The sequence below is a fragment of the Poecilia mexicana genome, unplaced genomic scaffold, assembly GCF_051168715.1.
Source record: "Poecilia mexicana isolate PSO_F unplaced genomic scaffold, ASM5116871v1 scaffold_6, whole genome shotgun sequence".
In the NCBI taxonomy this organism is placed as follows: Eukaryota; Metazoa; Chordata; class Actinopteri; order Cyprinodontiformes; family Poeciliidae; genus Poecilia; species Poecilia mexicana.
In genome coordinates this window covers 16894767-16922493 of record NW_028263375.1, presented here as the reverse complement: position 1 = coordinate 16922493, position 27727 = coordinate 16894767, and the positions used below count along the sequence as shown (strand labels likewise).

The 27727-nt window shown below is 41.2% G+C and overlaps 1 protein-coding gene across 1 annotated transcript in view; it reads right to left on the bottom strand.

The window, feature by feature from the left end:
* itpr2 (inositol 1,4,5-trisphosphate receptor, type 2) overlaps nt 1–27727 on the bottom strand; it is a 63544-nt gene that overhangs the window by 15552 nt on the left and 20265 nt on the right. Inside the window, exons 23-51 of the mRNA XM_014984056.2 lie at nt 27583–27706; nt 27441–27498; nt 27180–27345; nt 25566–25703; nt 25064–25150; nt 24854–24979; nt 24630–24752; nt 24343–24543; nt 22342–22593; nt 22095–22220; nt 20996–21118; nt 20608–20728; nt 19567–19748; nt 19206–19348; nt 18465–18573; nt 7979–8099; nt 7404–7588; nt 7139–7319; nt 6009–6256; nt 5720–5920; nt 4659–4769; nt 4374–4469; nt 4169–4288; nt 2792–2902; nt 2506–2698; nt 2274–2399; nt 893–1068; nt 649–813; nt 393–573 (exon numbers count right to left, since the gene is read on the bottom strand). Of these exons, the coding sequence (XP_014839542.2) occupies nt 393–573; nt 649–813; nt 893–1068; nt 2274–2399; nt 2506–2698; nt 2792–2902; nt 4169–4288; nt 4374–4469; nt 4659–4769; nt 5720–5920; nt 6009–6256; nt 7139–7319; nt 7404–7588; nt 7979–8099; nt 18465–18573; nt 19206–19348; nt 19567–19748; nt 20608–20728; nt 20996–21118; nt 22095–22220; nt 22342–22593; nt 24343–24543; nt 24630–24752; nt 24854–24979; nt 25064–25150; nt 25566–25703; nt 27180–27345; nt 27441–27498; nt 27583–27706 (4294 nt within the window). The remainder of the gene's footprint in view (nt 1–392; nt 574–648; nt 814–892; nt 1069–2273; nt 2400–2505; nt 2699–2791; nt 2903–4168; nt 4289–4373; nt 4470–4658; nt 4770–5719; nt 5921–6008; nt 6257–7138; nt 7320–7403; nt 7589–7978; nt 8100–18464; nt 18574–19205; nt 19349–19566; nt 19749–20607; nt 20729–20995; nt 21119–22094; nt 22221–22341; nt 22594–24342; nt 24544–24629; nt 24753–24853; nt 24980–25063; nt 25151–25565; nt 25704–27179; nt 27346–27440; nt 27499–27582; nt 27707–27727) is intronic.

Below are 27727 nucleotides of genomic sequence, written 5' to 3'. Positions count from 1 at the left end.
ATAGAAATAAATACAGAGAAAATAAAACACTGCAAAAGGATCAGAAGGATAATATTGTGCAATTTGAAAACTGTAGCTTTGCTAAAAGATGCCAATTGTGCAAATGTCAGAAAAAAAAAACTTAACTGGGATACACTTATGGAACCACATTAGTAAAACATTTTTATCTTTATTATTACATTGTGTGGCCTTCTGTAGCTTTGTCTCATTAGTTAGTAAGACAATCAAACTATAGCAAGTCCGTCCAGTTAGGGAAAAAAGCCACAATCAGAGATGGTGCAGATCAAGTACTGGGATACAAGTCAGGACTGAAAATGCATCTTTCTAATTTACATGAAATGAGGTAGAAAAACAAAACGTAACACATGAACCTGAGGACTAAAGGTACCTACTTGCATGCAGGTGGTCCACTTCCATCCGGAAGTCATTCTTAAAGAAGATGTAACCGATGATGGAGAAAAAGTAGACCAGGAAGAGAGCGAGGATTGCCGTCAAGATGATGGAGCGGCCATTTCTCGTCACACTTTTGATCACGTTCAGCAGCGTCTCCTCTCGAAACACCAGGTCAAACAGCTAAAGGAAACTTCACATCAGTGAGAATGATAACGGTTATTTTAAAAATGGAAAAAGAAAAAAAAAATTCCTTACCAAAAAGCTGTAGAAGAACTCGTGCACAAAGAGGCCCAAGACACAGATTAAAGCATAACCCAAATGGTAGATGAAGAGCAAGTCCATCACAACTGCTTTGTAGCCTCGAGCAAATGTTCCCTTGTTGCCCACAAAACTTACAAGGAACACCAACTTGTTGAAAAGCTGAGAAGGAAAGGAAAATATGACTTAATAGAAGACATAATACTTCACTGCCTCAATACAAAAAGCTTTCCTTACTTACGTTTATAGAGCCCAGCAGAAACAGAGCAGGTGTGAGGCCCATCGTGTAAATGGCACGTAGAATGAGGGAGACGAGGAAGGACACGATGCCCCACTGCTTGGGCAGGACAGGAAGCAGGGCGGTGGAGACGCCCAATGCCACCCACAGGAAGATATTCCAGAACGGGGACAAGGTGCCTGGACGACAAAATATAAATAAATAAAACATAAAAGATCAACAATGCTTCGAGACGTGGCGGCTTGTTGATAAATTATTCACCAGAGTTTAGAGCTTAACTCGGCGCACTGTGGTGAAAGCAACACTTAGACATGTCAAACAACAGTCCGGGGGGAAATTACTGCTCAAAACAACAGATTACAGGGTAAACAAACCACTGAAGCTCGGGGTTCTCTAGGAAACTACAAAGCAGGGATGAGTAACGCAGAACAGTGACACTAAAGAAGTAGCTTTGTTCGATCAACTGCACAAAACCAGCTTGATGTAAATGTGGTGGTGTTGTCGATGGACTAAATGTTTTTCACAAATGGTGCTGGAACAGCTGGTTATGAAGTGTAAGTGTGGAGTCGTCTCACACATCTTCGTCTAGTCCTTCTTTGGTTTTTCTAAAGCTATATGTACACACACACACACACACTCGCATGCAGAATTGCCGTTGGATTTCCACTCTGCCGTTTTCTTTTAGTACTAATTACATTTCAGAATAGAGCTGAGCAGAGATGCTGTAACACAAAGCCCTCAGCCAATAAAGTCAGTAAGTCCAGGTTGTCTTGCATCAGAAGGTGCAATTAAATGGTAAAAGGATCTCTGAGCACGTTCTGTACACAACTACCTATTCATGTGCAGAAGTTTTATTAGGTGTGAACACAGAGGTAAAAAAATATATATATATTTAATAGTGTGGAGGAATAATGCATGTTTTTTATTAAGATTCATTTTTGTAAACTTGGGATGAAATCCACTTTAACTCTACTGGAAATGTAATCAACATACCTAAAAAAATTAGCTTTGTGCCCGGAAACCAACAAATTTTAAACGGATGCTACCATTTCTGATTACCAAAAAGTGGTGAAATATCAGTAGAAATTCAGCTGCTTATCTGGGTGTTCACTACATGTGCTGAGTGATGTATATGCAAACATATGTAGAGTATTAACAATGACCTTTTGATTACAGAAAGTCTGTAATAAAGTTTAACTGATGCACCAAATTATTCTTTTTTGTTTTTTTTTTTTTGTTTTTTTTTAAATCGGTGCAGATATTTGTTGTATGATCATTCCACCTTGGAAAAACAAAACTTCACAGGGATCATTAAAAGAACAACTTTAATGACATTCCTGGCAGCGATTAGAGGACATAAATTTCAGACTGGCAGCTTAATTACCCTCATCTCCATCATCTCCAAATGGGTAAAAAGCCCCGACGGTGAGGTTGAGCACACAGGCCAGGTAGAAAGAGATGCTTCCCCAAAGAGAGAAGTGCCGGGAGAACCAAAACAGAGCCTTGTTTCCTGTGCAAAGGAGAACGGAAAGAAAGCTTAGCTTGTTCCTTCACACATAATGGATAGTATCCATGAAGAGATTCTGGAGCCGCAGTCACTGCTTAGAGCCACTTACTGCGGATCTTCTTCTGCCACCTCATCTCGTTGTAGAGGTTGTCGAACTGCTGGAAGAAGTCGTTCACCTTGCTGCCCTGGTCGTCTCTCTCGGTGGTGGTGAACACGCGGTTCTTGGATTCCTCGGTGAGGTACTCGCAGATGTTTGGGACGGGAAACACAATCTGCTCCATGCTGCGATCGTGGCGCACGATCTGAAAAGCGAAACCGATTTGCTTTAAAAAAATAAAATAAAATAAATAAATTCCACATCATCAGAAATCTGGCGGAGTAAAGTCAACGCTTGCCTCTATCTGTGCCGTGTGCTTCGCGTAGTAACGAAGAGCTTCGTCCTTGTCGTTATCCAGCCCCAGACTAGGCCTCAAGCTCTGCTGCAAGATCTTATTGTGTCTGGCCAACTAAATGAAATAAAAGACCCAACAACATTAGACATGTCTAATGTATAAATTCTTATCCTTTAAAAAAAAGGGGGTTTGTGTGAAAAAAGAAAACAGCTATAGAAATTCATACCAACTAGAAAACTTTGCCTTCTCATAATTATTGAAAAAAAATGTAACCTTATTTTAAAATTCGTTAAAAAAAGAAATAAACTAACACAAAAGTGTGTTGTATGACCTTGTTTTTAGAAGTTAATCACTTAATATGTATATATAAAGCTTAAAGCTTTCCCTTCGTTTCCTAATCTCCTTTAAAAAAAAAATAAAATAAAAAGAGGCTATTTAAACCAACCCCACCCAATGTGAAGAAGCTAATTGCTTATTAAAAGCTAATAACTTCCCACACCACCCTTGGAAATAATTTGTCTGCTGAGGTTTGAATAGTTGTTTACATAACCATCCATAAAAATTAAGAATTTGACTGGAAAAGTGGAAAATAAAATTTTCATTGATTTTCAGGTTCTACCTTCGTCAAAGCTGTTTAGAATGTAATAAGAAAACAAATATATAAACTTAAATATTACGTAATATTGATCAGTCCAGTGGTAACATCTTATAGCAAATGGAAAGCTTGTTACCCTTAAATACATAAATAAATGTATTTCAATAACAAAGCAGTTAAAAATGTTAAGGTTAACAATCAGTTAATCTTATTTAAAACGCTCAGTGTTTAAAATAAAATAAGTTTTAGGAGATTTGTGTCCACAAGATTTATTTTATGAAGATGGACTCTATGTGCCACATTTTCTTTTACTGGAAAGTGCACAAGACAGTTTCTCCATCTTCAATAACTCTTGCTGGCTCTGGGATTTCCAACTTAGACATCCGTTTGATTTTTCTGTCTTGCATCTCAGAAATCCTGACATCCAAGTGCAAATCAAATGGACCACAAAAGAAGTAAAAGTTGCATGAATATTTAAAGTAAATGGCAACCAGCTGTTTCATTAATAAAACTAAATCCTCTGGCACTCAAACGGACACAGGCAGAGCGAAGGACCTGCTAGACTTGCTCTGCCCTTTTACATTGACATAACGCAGCGTCACATCATGAAAACTAATTTTAGTGTCGGAAGAGTTCATTCACAGTGGAGCAGTCTTCAATCATTAATAAAGCGCTGGAGCGCACAGCCCTGAGGTCAGCAGAGGGTCAGACAGAAACAAACAAACAAAACAAAAAGGCCAATGGATACGTCACAGACAAACAACAGCCGTTGCTTTTTTAATAACCTGATGGGCCAGGATGTAAATGTTGTGTCCAACGTCTCTGGGTTTGATCCGCTCACCAGCGGTGTCCATGTCCTCCTCAACATTGTAACCCTGAGTGTAGGCTTCCTTCATTACGTCCACCTAAAAACCAGGCAAGTTCGGACAAGTTTGTTGGCAACGCAGCGGACGTTACTGTTAACTTGTGCAGACAAAAACAAACACCCACCAACTCGGTGGGTCTCATCTTGTAGAGAATCTTCTCTGCATTCTCACTGTCATGGCGACTCTCCATGATGGCCAGCAGCAGCTTGGAAGCATTGTTCTGGAAAAAAAAAAAAAAAAAGTAAAAAAAAAGGCCCCAATATACATCTTTTAAGTGATTAAAGCTGCTGACATGAACGCCTGAAGTTTTGTCGGATTACTAATTTAATAAAACCTCTGTTAAAAACCAGAACAAACACTTTGCAGCTGTGGCTTATAGAAGGAGTCCTCTTCATGATCTGCTTCTCACCTTGAGGACCAGCACCAGGTCCAGTCGATTCTCCCCCAGGGGGTTAATGGAGTTCACAATCAGCGCTATGATAATGTCGATGCCATTGGACTCATGTTTTGCTATGCATGTCTGCAGGAGAGGAACAAGAGGAGTTAATGCAGTCAAAACAAACTAGAACTTATCATAGAACATTCATTTGAACTGAGCACAAACTGAGCACACAAAGAGCACTGAAGTGAATCTCAACAAAAATATTCTCATCATTGAAATATTGTTGTCTTTATTTGGCAACGTGGTTGTAGGAAAGTCGGTTGACTCGACAGATGTCAATGCTTATTTAAAGCTGATGCATTCCTTGAGTTAAATACTTACTAAATCTAATACAACATCTGAAATGTCTTACCTGGATGTGGAAGAAGAAAAAATAAAAAACGGACTGTGGCTCATCCGTTCAATGAGCCACAGTCTTTGTATGTTAAATAGTTTTTGCATTTTCCGTAGAAATCTTAGCTGCTAAAGTTTGCAGCTGCCAAGAGAGCCAAAACCTGAACATATTACACTTCCAGAGGAAAATGGAATACATTTTTATATGTTGGAGTAAAACAATCCTGGCCTAATATGAAATTTCAATTGGAACAGGTGCAAAGAATGTATTTTCAAAGATGTTTTGTTTCCTCTGCTCTTTGAGTCATTTTGTCTTTGAGATGCTTGACCTCATGTCTTTGCAACACATTCACCAATCTTGGTTGTTGTATTCTGTGCTGTGGAAACTCTCCGGACTACGTGCGACCAACAACAAAGCACATTTGAGCAGCTTGGAGGCAAAGTTTGGGCATCATTTCAGGGGTGAAGATGGGAAACGATGCAGGGAGTCAGGCTGTTGCATAGTATTATGGGATATGTAGTGTGAATGTTGTGACTGCAGTAGCAGAGGGGAATACATACATGAAATTAGCCCCTGGGTTCAATTCAATTGCACACAGTATGGATGTGGCATAATGCAGACTAACATTATCACTGTATTATGTTATATTGTAAACAAGTTTCCATTTTTCAACACAAATGGCATAAGGTCCTACCTGGTTTTCATGGCAGGGACCCTGGCAGTACTCTGTGATGGTTTCTAGCGTTTGGCGCACCAGATCCACGTTGTTCTCGTTGATATAAAGTCCCAGCAGCCCCAGGCCTCCGGTGGTGCTTCCGCAAATGCAGTCCAGAAACTGAAGCGTCTCACACACCAGATTGTAGTTGGTCTTATTGTGCTGATAGCGGAGGAAGTTCTGAAGTCCGAGACAAACGTCACAGTTTAGATCATCGGTTGTTTTAACAACAACAAGGACGTCAATTGTTCCAGATGGATTTCAGCACCTGCAGGTCTGAGTTGTGGTTTTCACAGAGCAGCTGGAGATATCGCAGCACAGGTTTCATGATGGCGATGGACCAGCTCATCTCGGGTTCCTCTTCAACCTCGTCGGCTCCACCTGCATCGCTGTTCTGGCCAAGTAACTCAAGATCGGGATCCAGTTCGTTCCTGTAGGAGGAGATGGCCTTCGACGTGGCCGACGAGGCCTCCTTCAGCTGTCCTCGCATCTCTTCCCTCATATACATGCTCGAGTCTGCAAAGCAATAATAAAGGTGGACGGCATTAGCAGCATTTAAGAGCAAATGACCTTTTGTAAATTGATGCAGCTGAGCAGCAAACGTTTATCCTTTTAGGCCTTGAAACAGTAATAATAAAATAAGAAATATAGAGGCATCCTTTTGACAAACGAGGCATAATTAAGTGGGGTTCGGCAGCTTGAAACCACCAAATCCCGATACAATGAGCTTTTGTAAATCTTGTGATGTAGGGTGTCACACGGGCTTTTGACATGTGACTGCATGAAATGGGAACAACAGCATGTCAGCAGAGCAACCAAAATCGCTCTGGATTTATCCAACACTGATTTATTTAAAAAAGAAAAAGAAAAAAAAATTAAGGCCGAGCTGAACCTCAGGACCTCACACGGTGCTAAAGAATAATTGTTTCTATGGCAATGCCTGTCTGATCTCAGGTAGCACCCTTAAGTGACTCAGTTTTTCATGTAAATATGTGTAGCTAACATCCATTTGAACATTTGGGGATAATGACTGGTGGTAAAGTAGTTTTATTCAAGACAACAAAACAAACATCTTTATTGGGATACAAGATGGATGAAAGTGTTGAAAAAGTCTTCGTACAGCTTGTACTTGTTGGTATTTTGTAAAGCATCAACAACGAACATCAATGCATTTTGTTGGCCTCCTAGTAGTTTTGTCTTGTTGCAGCCATCTTCACCTCAAATCTTTTCTTTCTAACTTTATTCAGCCTCTGTTCAACCAAACAGGGGAACAAACAGAGGAAATAAGCCTCGGCTGCGTTTACATTTGAGTTGTTCAAAATGTTCATAAATGTTCACAGTGTCAGTCTTCAGTAAATAAATGAATGAAATACTTTGATGCATAATTACTCGGTTTACCGTTCCAAATCCTGGGACTGCAAAAACTGTTGTCATCTTCCCTTTTCCTGCTGCTGAAATCGAACATGTTGACAGACACGGTGGACCGGATCTCCTGCTGGGCCATGCGCAGGCGGTCGTAGAAAACCTTGAAGAACTTCTCAGAGTTCTTCTGCTTGAACAACTGGTTGTAGAAGGAGTTCTGGGTGGGAGTCAGAGTGATAATAAAGACACAATCCAAATGCAGAGATGGAGAACAACGGGCAGGAATATCTGTGGAGTCCACCTGAATCTGAGTGTTTCCTCCCTTCAGAAGAGCGATGCCCAGCAAAATGCTCTGTTCGAACACTCGGTCGTTCTTGGTGCTGACTATGAGGTCGATCACCAGCTCTGTAGCCCCGACCTTATCCAGGAGACACTGAATTTCCACCATGCTGCTGCATGGCTTGTCTGAGTCCAGTGAGGCAGGACCTTCAATAGACAATAAATGAATTAAATATTTTCAGAGGTTATCTGTCTCAGTCCAGTCGGGACACAGTGGCAATTTTAACAAGAGGGCTATTAAAAATAAAAACAGTTACTAACTTCAGCTTTAAGGGAGAAAAAGAAATATCCAAACCTACATAAGCCTGTATGAAAAAGTGATTTTCATACATAAAAGGGATGATACATACTTGCACAGTAGGTAAATTTACTGTATACAATACTTCAGAAATTACTTTAAATTGGTAAAAAAAAAAAAAAAAATCTGCCAACATTTCCTAAACTGCACATCTCTGCTGTCATGTTAGCTGCATTTGCTCCCCCTGCAGAGAGCAGTTATTTCAGTGTCTGCCGAGTTTATTTGGGGTTTTTCAGTACCTCCCGATGACTGCTTGACAAAGCCTCCTGAAGAACTGTTTCCACTCCCACCCTCCGACTTGGAGTACAGCTTTTGAGTTCCAAAGTAGCGAGTGAGGAGAATCTTTCTCAGCTCATTTCCCTGTGGAGACAGAAACCGTCAGATTAACATATATTCAAACTAGAATCGGACCATTTTCACATATTAGTAACAGTGATGCCATTTGAGTTGCTGAACAAAAACATAAAAAAAATAATACAAGGTAACAAATCCTAATGTAAGAAGCAAGAACAACGGGGGAAATCTGATCAATTATCTCTGAGATTGCCGAGTACATTTTATCCCAATCCACCTACTGGGAACCATCGCAATTATTGCACGATACATTTCTCTTGTAATGGGAATGCTGTCACGCTGCATGGCAATGCTGTATTCTCAACAAATAAATCAAAGATTGAGATAGCACAGCGGTAACTGTATGTTTCAATAATGGGACATTTCTAAAACAGTCTGCAACGTCTGAGAAGAAATAAGAAGGATGTTTGCCCACGTATAAATTTCTTCTGTTGCAGCCTTTACGCTGAAATATTTCTCACCCCGAAACATTTTTTGGTTTTAGAGGTGGACTTCCTCCGTCTGCATAAATCCAAGCGTGCAACTCGTGCCTTTACATACTCCTTCTGAATTTTCTGGCATATGGCGGGTCATCCGGATCCTGAATCAGCAAACCAGGCCCAGATAATCATACCACTACTACCATGCCCGACTGTTGGTAAGATTTTCTTTTTCTGTTGCCAGATATGATAAGATGCACATCTTCTAAAAAATCCTTTTGTCAATGTCACTTCACAAAATATTTAATATAAAGACTAAAGTTGTGAAAAACCTAAAATGCAGGCCAACCACATCTACATACGGTCATATTCTGATTGCATCTGTACGAATAAAGGCTACTTGATGTATGTGTGGGAAACAATGTACTGCACATTGTTCATTTTCTTGCATAGAAGCAGCAGGTTTGCTTCAAGAGGCCATTTTTTGTCCTACAATCTGCAGTTATCTTCTCTGTCTGTCTCGTGTGACATTTATGGCTGATGAGCAGAAACAGGATGGAAACTGTGCATAGAGATAATCTCTCAGTGGTGGCTGAGTGATAAGAGGGAGGGAGACTGAAAGCTGGACGGACTACTATGGAAACAATTAGTAAACGTATATAATTATTGTGCAGGACAAACTATAGAGGTTGCAGGGGGATTAATAACGGTTTCTGTGGCAACAGGTATCGACACAGGCATACCAACATAGAAGATAGACAGATAAAAAAAAACAGAAGTGGAACAAGATGAAGCCTCCAAGTGTTTCCGTCGTAACATGTTAAAGAGAGATGTTAAGGAAAAGCTCTTGTAGACTGCAGTTTGTGATGTGTAACAGATTTTACACTTTGCAATAATTTTAATATAATACCAGGTATGACAGCCAGTCTATGGAAGAGACTTCCAGAAAGGTTGCAAGTAGCTCAACTACAACATTAAGTTTCTGCTAAAATAATTGAGTGCTATAGAAAAAAAAAAAAAAAAAAAAGCTTTCGTCATCAGTATTTTGTCAGTTTTAGGCACAAAGGAAGTTGAGCCAGAAAAGCAGATCAGCTAAACTTCCACAAAATGAGAGCGGGCATAAGGAAGAGCTTGTGTAGCTGATGCTCTCCGTGTCAGTAAACACTCAATCTCATCTGCAGTCAGCACAGACACTTGTCTGCCTGCACTGTCTGGCTGAGCAGCTTCACAAACGCACACAGCCGCAAGAATAGTTGAGGATGAGCCATTGAGCCAGTTTCTCATTTCCACACTGCACTACAAACACAATTTCAAGAATCACAATATAGCACATGATTGATTTCAAATTAAGGAATATTTGGACTTGATTTCTCCCCCTTTCTGACTGAGTCCATGCTGGCACTCGGCAGGGACGCGAAGGTCCAACAGGATATAGTTGAAAGGAGGAAGGGGGAAGAGGGGGGGGGGCGTGATTTCTCTCTCGCTCGCCTTCCCTCTGGGCGATGCAGTCTGCTGGCTACGACCGCAGGAAGAGACGAGAGAAGAGAAAGGGGAAGACACGATAGAGACAACGGAGGGGAGTCAGTCCAGCCTGACTCATCTGCTTGCTGCTGCACTGACGAGAAAAACTCAAGTCAGATGATGTAAGAGCCACGAGAGCGAAAGACGGAGTTAGAGGTAAAAGTGCCGACAGAAGTCAGGCAGGCTGGAGGGAGGGCAAACACAACGGAGCAAGGAAGCAGACTGTCGTGATGTTTTAAAATGTGCACTGGCACGCCACACTGCGGTTCTGCTGTCCAGGCTGGGGATGAGCTGCCGATTCCTTTCAGTCGGCATCTCAACAGTCCGTTTCCCCCTCCCTCCTTCCTCTTGCAGAGCTCTGAGAGTCTTCTCCACACAGGAGAGAAGACTGAATTAAATAAGTACTTCTTTGGGTGGTCTGGAAACTCATGCAGGTAGCAGAGGGCAGCACCAGTAGTACCAGAGTCGCTCAGTTCAAATGAGATTACATAGTTAAGCCGAAGGAAAAAAAAAAATCCTTAACCTCCAAGCAGGTTAAGGAATTTAGAAAAGGGCCAGGGGGAATGTGTTTTTTTTTGTGATGGGTTCTGTCAGAAGCGATATCTCTGTGTTTGTCTTGGGATTAAGTGGACTTCAATACAGACATTTTTTTTAAACAAGCTATAGGAGTCCAACTATTTCAGCATCAGTAAACAGCATCCCACACTTTCTGCAAGATAAACTTTCCAACACTGAACCACCGATGGCTAATACTATGGTCAATACTGCCGAGATACATAAAAATGGACTGAAAACTACCGACGTTTATTTCCGTCTTGTTGCATTTTTGGTATGTGTATCAGGAGCAGGAAGGGAGGCGCTTGACGTTGTGGTACAATGACGCAATGTAGGACTGTGGAGTGTTTAAAGCAGAAAAACAACGTCAGTGATGTGGTTGTTTTGGGTTTTTTTTTCCACGGTGTCAAAAGGGCAGGGAAGTGCATCTGAAATCGGTAAATGTCAGTTATCAGCAATAATAATATCGGATATCAACGAGGGCCCAAATTTATGTTTTGGTGCAGATCAAGGTTAATAAAGGTCTCCTTAAGAATAACACAGTATGAAACATGTAAGAAATATACTTACCAGTGACTAAGCTGTTTAAAGATCAATGAAGCAACAGCATTGTTTTCCAACTGGTTGACCTATGACCTTCTTGCAGTGCTATAATGACTCGGTGCATAAGAAGAAGAATTTAAACTCTGTCTAACGGATATGTTAATCCATTAAAACACAGCACAACATTAATTCTGCATCCAATATATTCGTTAAGGTTTCTTTTAACTTTACAGACACCATCATTGAGCTCTGCTTGCATGTGCATATGGCCAAAAAGGACAAACTGAATGTGCATCTGATAAAATCCTGCAAGAGAAACAAACATCACGAGCTGCAGTTTTACAACTTTTTAAAGCTGCCGTCCCTCGGCACATGAAATGATTTTACACAACAAACAAGCACATCAGCAAAACAAATTAAGCCCACATGTGAAAGCAATTGGTGATTCAGGGAAATGCAGGACCAACAGCATAAACAAGTATTTAGCACAAGGTTAACCACTGAGCATCTGCTAAATTGTTATTCTCTAACAATGTTAGGTTCTGACTTTATCAGCGGAAAGAAAATTATGAAGATAGTTTGTTTGGCTGCTTGGTGCTTCGATTAAACGTTATAAACATTTAGACAAAGTAAAGAAGTTTGTTTACCTCTGAAACCTGTATTGTTTTACCTCAGATGAATGTTTTTTTGTGGCTCAGTTGGTCAATGGCTGCATGACTTGACCTGATGGGTCAGTGAGCAGAGAAGTGGTGGATTGGGTTGGTGGGTCGATCAGAGCATGGGATGGAGAGTAGCTGGGCTCAATAGGCAGAAGAATGGGTGGGCAGGGCTTTGGATGGGAAAGTCAATAGGCATTTGTGGGTTGATGGCAGACGGGTGAAAAATGAAGGGGTGGGTCATTGGGTGGACAGACTGGTGGATATATGGATAGGTTGGTTTAAGTTTTAAGTGGCGGTTTGATAGTCAAATGAATGGATAAGTGAAGAGGACGACCTCTGAATGGTTGGGCAACGGGGGGAATGAGTTGGTGGGTGAATGACTGAGCAAACGGTTGAATGGGTTGGTTAATGGTTGGATGGACTAGTTAGACAACGGACGGGGGGGATTGGTGGGTAATTTTTATTGGCAAAGACAAAACTTTTTCTTTTGTCCACCACTCGTCTGCTCCTTTCATTTTTTTATTTTTTTAAGAGCACATGGAGCGATGTATTATCACGGTCGAGTACAACAAATTGTCTGGGGGGGAAAAAAGCAGACAACGTCCAAAGCAAAAATATTCTGGCAGCTCTAAACTAAAAGATCTTGCTTAAAGCTAACTTGTGTTTTCTGGACTTCATTAAGTCTTGCACAATGTAGGTGTTGGTTTGAATTATTATTTTTTTTTTTTTGAATAATTTCACAAGCATATCATCTTGTGATGTGACGTGACCTGCCGAGGATCTTCCAGATCAGCATCCACAGAGACCTGTTAGACTCAAAGGTGTTTGTGTTTTCATGTCTTCAAGCCGCATTAGCAAAATTGAAACAACCAACCAGTAAGAACATGACCTAAACCTGCATGTCATCCATCCTGTTGTCAGTCATGTGCCTCTTTGAGCACAACTGGCCTAACTCACATGTAATCAGATTCAAATAACAGACCATGAACTGAGTCCAAACATTGTTCAACAGTCACAATTAATCTCATTCATAGAATCCCTAGGATGCATAATGTTTTCATCTGAAATACCAAGACTTTAACAGGCTAACAAAATGGAACAAAACATCTTTTAATAAAAAACAAACAATAATTAAACTGGCAGGCATGTGTCAAAGCAGTTCTTATAGTTTAGTTAATGAGAAGTACATTTTTTTTACCCGTTAAATAGAAAGAAGGTGGATTAAAAGGACAAGAGCAGATGTTGCAAGTTGTATTTACATCTTATTACTAAGTTATTAATTCTTCATAGTGGGCAAACTTCACACTTATTTTTAGCTAATTTAAACAGACTGATTGTGAAGGAGTTTCAGGAGCTTAAGCAGACTCGGTGCTCTTTGAGCATTTCCACATTCAATATGTAGACTTCTTTTGCAAAGTCACGTCCAGGCCAGACAACCAACATGTGCTAATCCCTCATCACCATGGAGACCAATGTATAAACCTCGCCTAACAGACACCTGACTAATAGATTGAGGGAAATGAAGACAGAAAGGAGATCGCCTCTTCAGATCAAACGGAGGCAGTAAATCTTGCCATTAACAGCAAATAGATTTTTAAACAACTTTTGAGTACTTTCTGGTTCGTAGGCTTCAACAACATAACGGCTCCATATTTAGCCCAGACGTGTCCCAGTTTAAACTTTTTCTGATTTTAACCCAGCACGCTTCGTCAGCCTAAATACATGTGAAGGTTGAACTGTATAGCAGTCTGATTTACTACACCCGTCTGGAAAAACAAGCTACAGCGCACAGAGACTCCCATCCCGTCTCGTTACATGACAGCCAAAAGGGGGAAAATCCTGCAGGATGAGTTCACACCGAGGCAGCCAGCATTGCAGGGATCGCATGTGCTTGAGCAAGGCTTTACCTCTACATGCATGCATGTAATGCACTTAGCATCAAGACAGTGGTAATCTGTAAATCTGCTTTGCCGTTGAGTGAGTTGGTGTGAAACCTGGCAAGCACAGAGGTGGGACAGATGCACACACAAAGAGACGGACAGCGTGTGAATGACAGGAGGGAGAGTGTGAGATAGGCGGGACAAGAAATCCTGAGAGAGTGATTTATATTATATAAGCAGCTTTTTCGGTCTACTGTAAACAAGAAGATGTGTACTGTACACAAGACAACACGTGCCACAGCTGTATGTAAAGCTGGACACATAAAACACAATTAGTAAAATTAACTTGACTTACATTAATGTGTAAAGAAACAAAAACCATTGAAACAGTAAAATTTCAAGGTTTATGACACTTTTTCAGATTAAGTCATTTTAGTCTATTGCCTGCTTCTGAAAGCTTGTGGCTAACTGCTAAGCTAATGCTTTGTAAAGCTTCCTGGATCTGAAATGAGCCAGCTTAGTGCGACTGGTACCAAAGCATGAGGCTGGTGCCTGTATCAAGAAATTACAAAGTTTTAGGAAAAAATTGTTTCAAAATGGGGGGGAAAATGGTCACGTCATCCCAAAGGTTTAATACGGCCTTCCTCCACCTGGTTTTGCATAAAACCAGTCTGGTACGGAGTAAGGAGTTACAGGATTCATGTTAAGCTACTGGCTGCAGGCTAGCAACCAGAACAAACACATCAACGAATAAGTGTCGCTCTTTTGAGAACAGAACAGTAAACTGGAATAATATGCTGCACAATGTGCTCTTCAAAGTCAACGCTAACTTTTTTGAGTATTGCTCAAAATATTATTGTTAGACCACTTCAGCAATACACCATCATACGCAGAGTACATCCTTTGATGAATGTAGTAGTTCTGAATCTAACAAATATTGACGTAAATACAGGTGCTGGTCATAAAATTAGAATATTGTGATAAAGTTCATTATTTTCCATAATGTCATGATAAAAATTAAATTGTCATATATTTTAGATTCATTGCACACCAACTGAAATATTTCAGGTCTTTTATTGTTTTAATTTTGATGATTTTGGCAAACAGCTCATGAAAACCCAAAATCCCTGTCTCAAAAAATTAGAATATTATGAAAAGGTTCTCTGAACGAGCAATAAAAATAATCATCTGAATCAACAAAGTAACTCTAAACACCTGAAAAAGATTCCTGAGGCCTTTAAAAACTCCCAGCCTGGTTCATTACTCAAAACCGCAGTCATGGGTCAGACTGCTGACCTGACTGCTGTCCAGAAGGCCATCACTGACATCCTCAAGCAAGAGGGTGAGAAACAGAAAGAAATTTCTGAACGAATCGGCTGTTTGCAGAGTGTTATATCAAGGCACCTCAGTGGGAAGTCAGTAGGAAGGAAAAAGTGTGGCAGAAAACGCTACACAATGAGAAGAGGTGACCGGACCCTGAGGAAGATTGTGGAGAAGGGCCGATTCCAGACCAAATTAAATTTTCATCTCCATAAAACTTTTCAGCAGATGGAAGCATGAAGTGCTCCAAAATCTTCTGATAGCTGCTGCATTGATCCTGCCCTTGATAAAACCCAGTGGACCAACACCAGCAGCTGACATGGCACCCAGACCATCACTGACTGTGGGTACTTGACACTGGACTTCTGGCATTTTGGCATTTCCTTCTCCCCAGTCTTCCTCCAGAGTCTGGCACTTTGATTTCCGAATGACATGCAAAGTTTGCTTTCATCCGAAAAAAGTACTTTGGACCACTGAACAACAGTGGTCCAAAGTGCTGCTTCTCTGTAGCCCAGGTCAGGCGCTTCTGCCGCTGTTTCTGGTTCAAAAGTGGCTTGACCTTTGACCTGGGGAATGCGGCACCTGTAGCCCATTTCCTGCACACGCCTGTGCACGGTGGCTCTGGATGTTTCTACTCCAGACTCAGTCCACTGCTTCCCCCAAGGTCTGGAATCGGCCCTTCTCCACAATCTTCCTCAGGGTCCGGTCACCTCTTCTCGTTGTGCAGCGTTTTCTGCCACACTTTTTCCTTCCTACTGACTTCCCACTGAGGTGCCTTGATATAACACTCTGCAAACAGCCGATTCGTTCAGAAATGTCTTTCCGTTTCTCACCCTCTTGCTTGAGGATGTCAGTGATGGCCTTCTGGACAGCAGTCAGGTCAGCAGTCTGACCCATGATTGCGGTTTTGAGTAATGAACCCGGCTGGGAGTTTTTAAAGGCCTCAGGAATCTTTTTCAGGTGTTTAGAGTTACTTTGTTGATTCAGATGATTATTTTTATTGCTCGTTCAGAGAACCTTTTCATAATATTCTAATTTTTTGAGACAGGGATTTTGGGTTTTCATGAGCTGTTTGCCAAAATCATCAAAATTAAAACAATAAAAGACCTGAAATATTTCAGTTGGTGTGCAATGAATCTAAAATATATGACAATTTAATTTTTATCATGACATTATGGAAAATAATGAACTTTATCACAATATTCTAATTTTATGACCAGCACCTGTAAGGGATTTATGAAAAAAAAATCTGATATAGTATTAATCTAAAAGAATATTAATGTATTTATTCTACATGCAACCGGTTAATGTGTTGATAGAGTGAAAATGTTAGAAGAGCCTAGATTTGGTGCATTTAATGAAAATTAAAAAAATATATATATATTTTTTTAAATGTGCATTAACAATCACAGCCGATTAAGAAAAAAAACAAAAAGAAACTTCCCAATTCACTAATCCGGCCAAATGACTGACGCAAATCTAAAGCATAGTGTAATCCTTTAAAGAAACCTGAATAAAGACTATTTTATTTAACCCAATGCTGTGAAATTTCTCAGGTCCAGCATCAGCGCACTTTATCAAACATTCTTTTAAACATTTTCTCCGAAATAAAATCTCCTGCACCCTGGATATCTTCAGGGCGAGTTGGAGCACAAACATTTACACAGCACCCCTTATCTGACGGCTCAAACAAGCACCGCGCCGGGCGACTGCCCGCGTTCCCCCTCATGTTGTCCACCCAGCCACGATCTGGGCAAACGCAGGTCACGGTGTGGGTGGGACGACACGGCAGCGAGATGGAGAGAGTAAGCTGAACGCGAGGACAGAATGCGACTAACCGAGACTAAGCATCAAACGAGGAGGAGGGGGGAGAGAGAGAGCAAACAGAGGAGCGAGAGAGTGCGCAGAGAGGGAGAACGTGAGGCTCCACGTGATTCTGGCTCAGCCACTGCAGGCTGTTACGTAACCGCACCCCCTGCCCTGTCTCCTCATGGACTGAGCAGACTCTCTCCTATGCCTCACCCGGCAGACGCTGCCCGCTTTCTCCCCCCCTCCTCCCTCTCACATGGCTCCTCACATGGCTCCTCTCCTTTCTCTCTCTCTCTCACTCGCTTCTCCACCCACTCATTGTACCCCAGGGGAGCCACCAGCCTCAGCTGCCTAAGCTGTCACTCTGTGTCTCTCTGCTTCTGTTTTTTTTTTTTTTTTCGTCTGTCTGCCGCTCCCTCTCTCATTATTTCTATCAGCCGCCGTCCTCTCCCTCCTTCTCAGCCTCTCGTGCTGTGAAGCAGCAGCTCCACACTCAGGGCTGAAGGGAAACGACAAAGAGAGGCTACAAACGCACTCGTGAACACCTACACAAAGTGACATTTCACAGATTGTTACTGCACCGTCTGGTGTCTAAGACGAGCCGCGCCGCTTTTAAAAAGCGACTCCCTTTTCCATCTTGAATCCTTCTGATCTTTTTTGTTTGTTTTTTACACAACTGCTAAGCCTGCTTTGGGGGAAAAAACTTCACTGAGAGCACAAACCGAGAAAGGAAAGTCAATACTGGCAGGAATGCATTCTTTTGTCATCTAATTCAATAATCCCAGTTTTTAAGACAATAATCTGACTTGCGAATTAAAAACTCCAGTGTCTCTCAGGGTTCTCATACAGTGTTAATGACCTCAGTTCATACTTTTCAAACCTAGATGAGCAGCTTTCACTTCATATTTATTAAAGTTGATTAAAGTTTACTATTAATTTACTGAAGATATCCTTAAAGTCTTCAGTTTTAAGTACAAAACCTTCAAGTAAGGAGAGACAAATGCATGGATGGGCAGATGGATGGATGAAGGAATGGATGTATGTACAGACAGAATGAAAACCTAAGACCGATGGATAAATAAATAGACATTCATAGCCGCATTGTAATATATAAGCCAGATGAGAAAATTGCTTGAATTCTACACTTTTCCAAAATGCAGAGTTATTACACAAGCCTTCAATAGCCTTCAATAGTCACCAGAGTGCACAGAAGCATACCCATGCACTTCTTTAAACCCTGTTTACCAACTCTCGCCGCTCACTCCTCAGGCCAACGGGAGGTTCAGCAGGACACGGGGTCCTGTCCTCCCTCCTCTCGCTGCAGTATTGATTTGTTTGTTCAGTGCTTGCCCCCCCACCTTGTCCTCCTCCCATCGCTTCCCCCTTTTCCTTCTTCTCCTTCTCAGTGTGAGCGTGTCCTCAAGTGCCTCCCTGGCTTATGTAACGCGGGTAAACCCGCAGCATACTGATGAGGAGAATCGAGGCTCCCGGCCGAAACAACCGGGGGAGAAAACAAGGACTCCGTTGCACTACCGACTGCGTTATTGGCACATAAAGACACACCTATGGCTAAATTTTAAGAACTTAAGATAATTAATGCATTTTGAAAGGATGGAAGAACAAACTGCAAAAAAAAGACCAAGACCAAGCAGGTGAAGCACTTACAGATTCCTGAAAACTTTCCTTCTTCTCCATCATCTCTCTGATGGTCTCCAGGATCTTTATACACAGCTTTTCCTCTTGTTCCATAAGCTGCTTGGTGTGTTTGATTAGTCTGGCAAAGAGAGATCAGGGAAATGTTGTTTTGTTTAGAATTGATTCCTACAAGTGCAGCAGAAATCCCATAAGACAAACCAATTCCTGATCACCACAGATGGCATGTTTTAAATTTGTGATCGTTTTATAGCATGTTAAGAGAATCCTCGCGTAATAATGCAAAAACAGTTTGCGCATTTACATTTTCACTTAAAAAAAAATTGAAATTCAGCACAAAGTAGGGTTTAATAGTGGAGCAGTAGGGAAAGATACAAGGTTTTTAATATTTCTTACAAATAAATATTGAAAGGTGACACTTCCAACAACATTACATCATCAACAAGCATTACTGCGGTTAGATCTCCATCACAGGCCAAATGTCTATCGTTTCTACCGTGTACTGTGCATATCACACATTACCATTGGGTATCAGAGTAAAAGGGGATCAATACAAATCCAGGTCAGACTTTCCAGGCTTTCATTTAGATTTTCACAGTTATACATCCCATTATGTGAAATCTCACCTCTGCAAGCAATTGAACCAGTCTTTCAAAACAGTTTGTGTATTTTTTTTATTTTTTTATTTTTTTCAGCAAGGTGAGGTGTATTATTTTTGGACAGTTTTATTTATTATTTTGGACAGCTACTTACTTGGACATAAAGGCTCCGCTCTCGCAGCGTGACCGAGCAGCCTCTGGAAACAGCAGCTCAGGACTTTGCAGAACATCCACCAGAACAGAAAATTCAGCTTGAACCCTCGGACAGAACTGATCCTCCAAGTACGACACAACCCCCTTAAAAAAAAAAAAAGAGGCAGAGACATAGAAAGATGCAGCTGGACTGAGCCGGCGAACATGTACGAAGTCTTTATACGAGTCAAACATCTAATCAACTCTCAAAACTTGATGAACATGTTAGAAAATTGAAAACTGAGGGCTAAAGCTTAGCAACCTCAATAGATGATCTCATCGTCCAATGTGTTAAGACTTCTAGTTCAAATAAGCCACCACACCTGTAGTTTCTCAATGATGTTCTTGTAGTCGGGGCTGCCCAGAGGCTCTTTGCGAGGTCGTGAACGGGCAGAGGTCCTCCAGTCTTTTGCTGCTCGCTGCACCGCATTGGTGTGGACATTAAGGGACAGAGCGTTGACCTGACTGTCCAGATCGACCGGGATGGGTATGGAGCGGGCCTTAGCTGAGGACAGAGCAAAACGGAGATAAACGAGATAAAGAGACACACATGGTCATTTTTCATCTGAAGTTTACTCACAGACCGTGGGCAAGAAGGTGACGTTAATTTGGGGCCATTTTATGATACGTATGAGTTTTTTTTTTTGTTTTCAGAGCTGAATGATAGCGCAACAAATGATAAAAACTGGGTTCTCAGGTTTAAATTCACTGTGAATTTTCTCGATCTGCACAGAGTGGACAAGTTACACCCTCACCCAACACACGCATATGAACCATGTAGACTGCCCATCAGCTCATGAGAGATCTGGTGTTGTTTCCAGAACCAGAACTAAATGAAGTGATGCAGCACTTAGCGTCTTTGCTTCTCGGTGGTGGAACGAACTCACTGAAAACATAAGATGTGCAAAAACCACTGGTTCCTATAAATTATGTCTTTTGTTTACACCACTTCATCGATGACACTGAAAATTGGATTTAAACTGAAAATTAAGCTTTAAATGTAAATTTAAATTTGCAGTTTAACATTAGTCTATGCTTTTCCAATGGCTCCATTGGACCTACTGAGGTCTCTTTTTAAGCAAAACTTTAACTCCCAATGTGGTCATCAATATCATCAGGATCACTTAATTGCTTGAAGTCTGAACCCTCCCCCAAACCACCAATTGAGGAGGCTCAGCCATCTGATCAAGATGCCCAAAGTCCGGCTCCCTTTGGACGTTTTCCAGGCGTTTCCAGACCCTAGGGAAGACCCAGAACTTGCTGGAGGAGCTATATATCCGATCTGTCCTGGAAAGGCCAGGAGGCGGACAGATGCTGATGGACACTTAAGTGTATTTGTCAACTTTTTCTCCATCAAGACTCACCGACATCAGCCAGTGCCTTGATACAGGTCTCAATGCTGCTCTTCTGAGCTGAATTAATCCCCTTAAGGTTGTAGATTCTGAAAGCTGACTGAAGCAGCTTGATGAAAGTAGACTGGTTATTCTGCAAAAAACAAAAGAACACAAGATGCTATTCTTTTACAAAGTGCAGACAAATCTGTATAAAAGAATATCAGGAACACACCAACATTGGCATTGACAGGACTAATCTGTACAGACTGTATGAAACAACTGCAGTAAGTGCTCCAAATTCAAAATCTCTGCTAGGAAAATCCCAGGTGAACGTGCAGGGACAAAAGAAGCCTGTGGCTGAAATACTGCTACCATGGAGAAGCAAAAAGCTGCGGCATGTTTGACATGAACAGAGTACCTGCAGCATGGAGTAGTTCACAGAGAACGGCGACTCAAAGAAACTCCTGATGATGGCCATCACCGTCTCTGTCACGTACTTGTCCAGAGGATCTGGGCGGTTACGTTCCGTAGTGTTGCACATCTTTAACACAAAAGCAAAAAGATATGAACCAGTCTGATCTTCACCTTCCAGACATGTTTCACTTCTCGGAAAGTCCTGTGCAGAAGCATTCTCATCATTTGATCTTGCGCATAATTTTGCAATGGAAGAAAAAGAATTGTGGTAAACTGCAAGCAGGACCTCTAATGACTTTCTTTCGTCTATGGTTTCCATCTTGCCACTGTGCAATAATGGCCAGGGTTTGGGGTACAACTAATAGTTGTCCTGTCAACAAATTCCTCATCATCAGCTATGGATCTTTGCAATTTCTCCACAGTTACTCTGGGTTTTTTGGCTGCTTCTCTGATTAATGCCATTTACATTTTATGATGGAAATTAAGAGAGCTCTGCAAGATGTTCAGAACTTAGGAGACTGGTTTTAGAAACTAATCCTACTTTAAACTTTATTCAATTATGGATTTGCATAATTAGATGATTACACAATATGTTACTATGGATCATTAGTGCACTGTTACTGTAAGCAATATGGATATTGCAAGACAACTGTCCCATGCTAGCCACTTCTTGAAGCAGCAGGCATTCAGATGTTAAACAGACGCAACATTTTCAATAAAACTTTTGTTACCGAGATGGAAATATGGAGTCGTTGCTTTTTCTCAAGCCAGAAAGACGTTATTGTATGTATCTTTAAGTCATATTGTTATCTCAAAATTTGGAAATATTATTGTATAGCACATGTTTTCTTAATAATTGTTTAGGCCTACTTAAAGGCTAAACTTTTAAATTTTCATGTGCAAAAATAAAAAACATCTATTATTTTCCTTCTGCTTCAATAATAAGCATAGCATTACAACGCTTGTGGTTGTAATGCTAAAAAAAAAAAGTTTATAGAATAGGCACTGTACGTCAGCAGAAGAAACATTGACAAATGTAGAAATGTTTACTGCCTCATTAGGAAAAACTAAATAGCGTGACCTTTCTGTGTGAGTTTTCTTACAGTGGCCATGTCGACCAGGAAGTTTTCAAATAGCCTCCAGATGTGAGAAGACGTGTAGATTTCCTTCATTTCCACTTCAGTGTCCACATAGCAGTGATTCACAAAATTCACATATGAAGTTTTAACCTTTGGAGAACACAGAATTAAGGCGTTTCCAGATTAAAAAAAAAAAAAAAAAAAACAAGAGACCAAAATGTTTCAAAGCTTAATCTACAAAGAAAAGAAAATCACAATGATGAACCTTTACCTCTGGCACACAGTTCACATCAGTGACCACTTTAACAATGTCATCCAGTGGCAACAGCGAGTTGCACTTCAGCTCAGTGTAGACGTTCTTCCCCTCGGTGCAGGCGGCCAGCAGGTCCACGAGCGTGTTGTGGTACGCCAGGGGCCCGTTCTCGTCTGCACGCTCCTGCTCAGAGGCCATCATCTGCAGCAGCACCGAGAACGACGAGCGGTCGTTGTAGAAGACCAGCACGTCCTCACCTGCAGTCACCAACTGGTTGAACAAACAGAAAAAGAGCAAGAAGCAAGACGCAGAGCTTTACATTTCATATTTACAAACTTTCCAACTATAGGTCCACCTATATCAATTCAAAACTGTTTGAAAAGCTTGAAGCTTACAATGAATTATGTAGCGGTGCAGCCATCAGTATCTGGTCTGGGTGAAATATTGGATGGACAAACTGGTGCTACAACTAGGACAGCATCTCACTGGATGAAGAGCTCAACAACTTTTTTAAGAAAAACTGGTGTTAATACACATCAGCCTAAGCCTTCCTTCCTCCTTTGACCTGCACCAACATGCATGCAGGTCCAACAGATATATGGAAGATTGCATTTTCGTCACTTTTCAAACATCTGTAAGCCATCTGGAATCAGAAACGGTCATTTCAGGATGTTGTTTGTGGATTTCAGCTCTGATTTCAATACTATCCTCCCTGAAAACCAAATAAAAAAAATACAAAACAATGCTGGCCCTGGGGTTACCCTCACCCACCTCCAGATGGCAGACAGGTCAACCACAATCTGCCAGGATCCATTCCCATTTCTCCTCCACATCTTTATTAGTGTCTCACAGGGCTGAGTGCTGAGCCCCCTGCACTGCTCATACACAACTGTACTCCAGCATTTTCAGAAAATTATATTATAAAGTTTGCTATGGCTGTGGTGGGACTGATTTGGTAAGAAGATGAGACTGCCTACAGAAACAAAGTGCACAGTCTGACTGAGTGGTGTTCGCTAAACAATCTCTTACTAACCGCCACAAAAATGAAAGTTGCAAAGTTATACATAAATTCAGGACACAGTACGAACCTGTAACCTCTCTTATCTCAATCTCTACAGTGAAGAGAGTAGAGTAATTCCTGGGAATTTGCAATAAAACCTACAGAGACTTCAACAGCACCTGCACTTCCTGAGAATCCTCAAAAAAAAAAAAAAAAAAAAACAACCGAGTGATGATCTGCTGCTGGTGTCTTTTTCAGAGCTACCATGGAGAACATTTTATCAAACTGAATCACTATTTAGTAAGCCAACACTGCTGCGGGGGTGGGGGGGCCTCCACAAAAAAACCCACTGGATGTTCTCTCCCCTCCATTAAAGACATCGCTAGCAGACATTCTCTCTCTAGAGCCAACAACATCTTAAAGGACTATTCCCACCTGTCTTACCGTCTGTTTGAACTGTTACCCTCTGGCAGATATTGCAGATCTATAACTTCACAGTTCAATAACAGTTTCTTACTCACTGCAGTGAGACTCCATATGCGACAGCGGCATTATATAGTTATGATGCAATATGACTGTAAACGTTTGCTGCCTCATTCATGTCAGAATAATTTGACTTTTCTGTCTGATTTCTTCTTGTTTTTGTTGTTGCAGCTCATCTTACTTGGTTCCTGATCAATTGGTGTGTGCCTGGTACATAGTAGTGTGTGTGTGTGTGTGTGTGTCCGTGTGATGTAGCTTTTACTAATAGATTCTCATAGGAGAAGTACTCTTAATTCTATTGCATTGTTTCCATGTCCATATTTGTATCTCCACAGATTTCTCATGGAGACAACAAGGACATTGTCATGGTTTGTATTTCCAGACTTCACTCCCTGTTGTACGCTTATTCTGAAAATATCTTGATCAAATTTAACACCTTTTTAAAAAAGCGTGGGACCCTCGCAACATTCTGCATGCATAAATACTGGCTCCAAATCACCTTGCGAGCATGTGACATGCCGCATTTAAATTCCTACCTCAGTCATGACTTTGTCCTGACATTTCTTCATGTACTTCCCGTCACACTTCACGATCGTCTGCAAAAACTTGAGGTACTGAACGTGACGTCCGTGGGTCTCGATGCAGTGGACGAAATGGTGGACGACGCGGTCGCTGATCTCATTGCACAGCTGATTGTTGTTCATGAAGATGTGACGCATCGTCTCGGCTTCCAGTAGCTAGCAAAAAGCAGACATAACGGCTTTAAGAAGAAGTGATTTCAAACTGTTTATACTTAGTGAAGCAAAAAGTGAAGTGAACAAACCCCAGGAGTGAGGAAGAGGTTCAGGTGTTTGTGCAGCAGAACTTGATTTTCCGGATTTCCCTTGCAAAAGTTTTGCAAAAAGCTGTGAGCCAGCTTCATGATCTCATTCATCTTCTCGTCATTCTGAAAGAAGCCAAACAGATAAAGTTAAAGACATTTGGAGGGCCAAACAGAAACACCGAGAATAACTGCGCGTTGATGGAGACGTTGGTGTCGGTCCTCGCCTTTTCGTAGGGGATCTGCAGCAGCTCCAGCACCACAGTGTGGGCTCCCATGTTCTTCAGCAGCCTCTGCAGCTGCAAACGGTTCTTTTTGCTCACGCAACACAGCCGACTGAAGCGCTCCAGGATCTAATGACGGGAGACGGAAATCTTTTCCAGAAAAATACCGAAAACTGGGCAGTCAGGATGGCAAAACGAAGACACGAAACTCACACATTTCAGTACTTCGTAGTTGTTTTCTTGGTTACTGTCCATCTGAGGTTTGCTTTCCCCATCTTGCACCGGACTCAGAACAGCATCCTGGATGAGGAAGGCGGACACTGTGAGCTTGATCATTTTCCAACTAAGCCAAAATGAATACAGACAATATAGTCGCATACTGTCTGTAGCCAACTGTTAGAAAATAGTATGGAAAAATAAAAACTAGACTGTAAAAAAAATACTTAAAAACTTAGCATAGTGTGAGTGCTTTCTTAATATTTGTAATTAATCATAATTATGATATTATGATTAAATAATTGAGATGGTAACTATGTTTCCATCTCAATCTTTGAATTATTTGATAATTAATTTTATTCATAATTGTAAAGGACATAACAGCTTTTTTTTCCTGATAAATTACATCATAATTTGAAAACTGTTGTTTGCATTTGACGTGGTGATTTTTTGGACAGCAGGTAAGCATCTATCCGGTGGGCTCTTCACTCTGCCTCACCCCCAGCTCGTCATTGCCGTAGATTCCACTTTTCTCCACCCACAGCTCCGACTTCTCTACAGTGAGACGCAGCCTGTCCAGGTCTTCCTTGATCTGTGTGTAGTTGAGTACGTCCTGCTCTGAAACAAGGAGCTGAACCTGAAATTACAGGGGAAAAAAAAAAAAAAGGAAAATCAGAGACAAAATGTTTATATGCATCCCTATTGAAGTACCATCGTGGTTGAAACAAAACCAGTTTTCATTCGAGATGAGAAGAAGTCCCTTCACAAATCCAACAATTAAACGTGTACGGGTCGCCATAGAAACCATGATTGGACTGAACAATGAAAAAAGGCAGACGGGAACAGGTGGGGGATTATAAGGATCAGGTGCAGCTTGCAAAAGCTATGCAGGTGTTTTATCTGCGTTTCATTGATGAGTGGAATCTTATAAACATGCATAATTATATTTTTAGAGCATGGAACAATTGCTTCATCTGCTCTGGTCTTGGCATCAATGTTCAGTCGGGTCTGTATTCCACCAATGTCGCATCAGGAAAAGTCCAGGGCACGACAGGATCACAGCAGAATCCTTAAAGTCTGTGCAGAACAACTGTGACATTTTACAGAACCGATTAACCCGTCTTTTATTCAGCAGAAGGTTCCCAAGCTCTGTAGAGAATCTATAATTGTACCCATGGCAAAAAAAAAAAGAAAAAAAAAAAAAAAAGCTTAATCTCCAAGAGGGCCCAATTATCTTGAACTGATGGTTTTGACTTCTATTGCTATGAAAAGCTTTGAGTACATGGCCAGCTTGACCTATTGCAGTTTTCTTACCAGGCTCACAGAGGAGCAGGGGGCACAACTGTCACTGTTTAAGTGTCTGCTCAAGCATCTTGAGGGCCCAGTATTTACATCAGTTTTTACTATAATTCAACCCCACAGTTTGGTGACGGACACCTGAGGCGTGCGTCTTCTCCTCTTTTTGTGTATTTTAAACACAAATGCGTCTGAAAACAACCTCATCCTCAAGTACGTAAATGACACTTTTATTGTCAGCAAGATGGAAACCTGTTGATTACTTGATGAAGCCGTGTGATAAACATTACCTGAAGTTAAATATCAGCAAAACCAAAGACTTGGTCACAGAAGACGGGAAAACTCACCAACTTGCTGTAATCAATGGATCTCTAGAGCTGACTGTGTACAGCTACAAGTACCTGGGAACTATTGCAGGCACTTCTCTCTAGTTTAACCAATAAACTGCAGCAGTTTACAAGAAAAAAAAAATTTAAAGATTGTTTTTTGAGTCTGTTTTAACCTTTGGTTTTACAGCTTTCTTTGACAACTTGCTCTTGAAAAATAAGAACCGTCTGTTCAATCTAGTTAAAAACGTCAAGAAAAATAACTGGCATTCAACGGCGCATCCTGTTTGACACATTTTGCCAATTGTTGCAACAGTTTTATTCCCTGTCGATTATTATTAAGTGAGGTAATTGTGCTGACATGTGTGGATTATGCCTAGACTGTTTTTGACTGATGCTGTGCACCAAATTCAGTATCAAACTGAAGAATAATCACTCTGTAAACAGCGTAATAGCACAAGTTGGGAATGTCACACGCTGAGAAGTTGTACCTGTTTAAAGGCCTGCAGCATCTCAGCTCTCTGACTGAAGTGTTTGAAGATGAGCTGCAGCGATCCGGAGACCAGAGGCGGATAATCTTGCATGATGAGATGAATGAGGACCCTCAAAAATGTGCGGCCACCTTCATCATCAAGCTCCAACACGCTTAATGCAGAGCTACAGAACACAAAAGGAGACTTGCATGAATGTTTGACAGCGTATGGGGGAAAAAAAGATTTTAGAAAATAACATCAGAATGTAGCTTCGCCAACCTTCCTACAAACATGCTCTCTGCTTTCGCTGCAATCTCATCCATGTTGGGCTCAGAAGCTAACAGATGGTTAAAATATGGCAAGCGTTAACATCCAATATTATAAACCTTTGGGGATGTGAACAACAAGAGACAAATCTCACATGTAATCGGAGGGTAGTCAGCCATTGAGGAACAGCTCTCAGGCATTGTACTTTCTCCAAACTCCTTCTTGTAAATGGACAGTAGGTAGGTGATCCTGTAGTCCAACCTCACACTTAGGATGAACTTAAATGAGCACAAAATGTA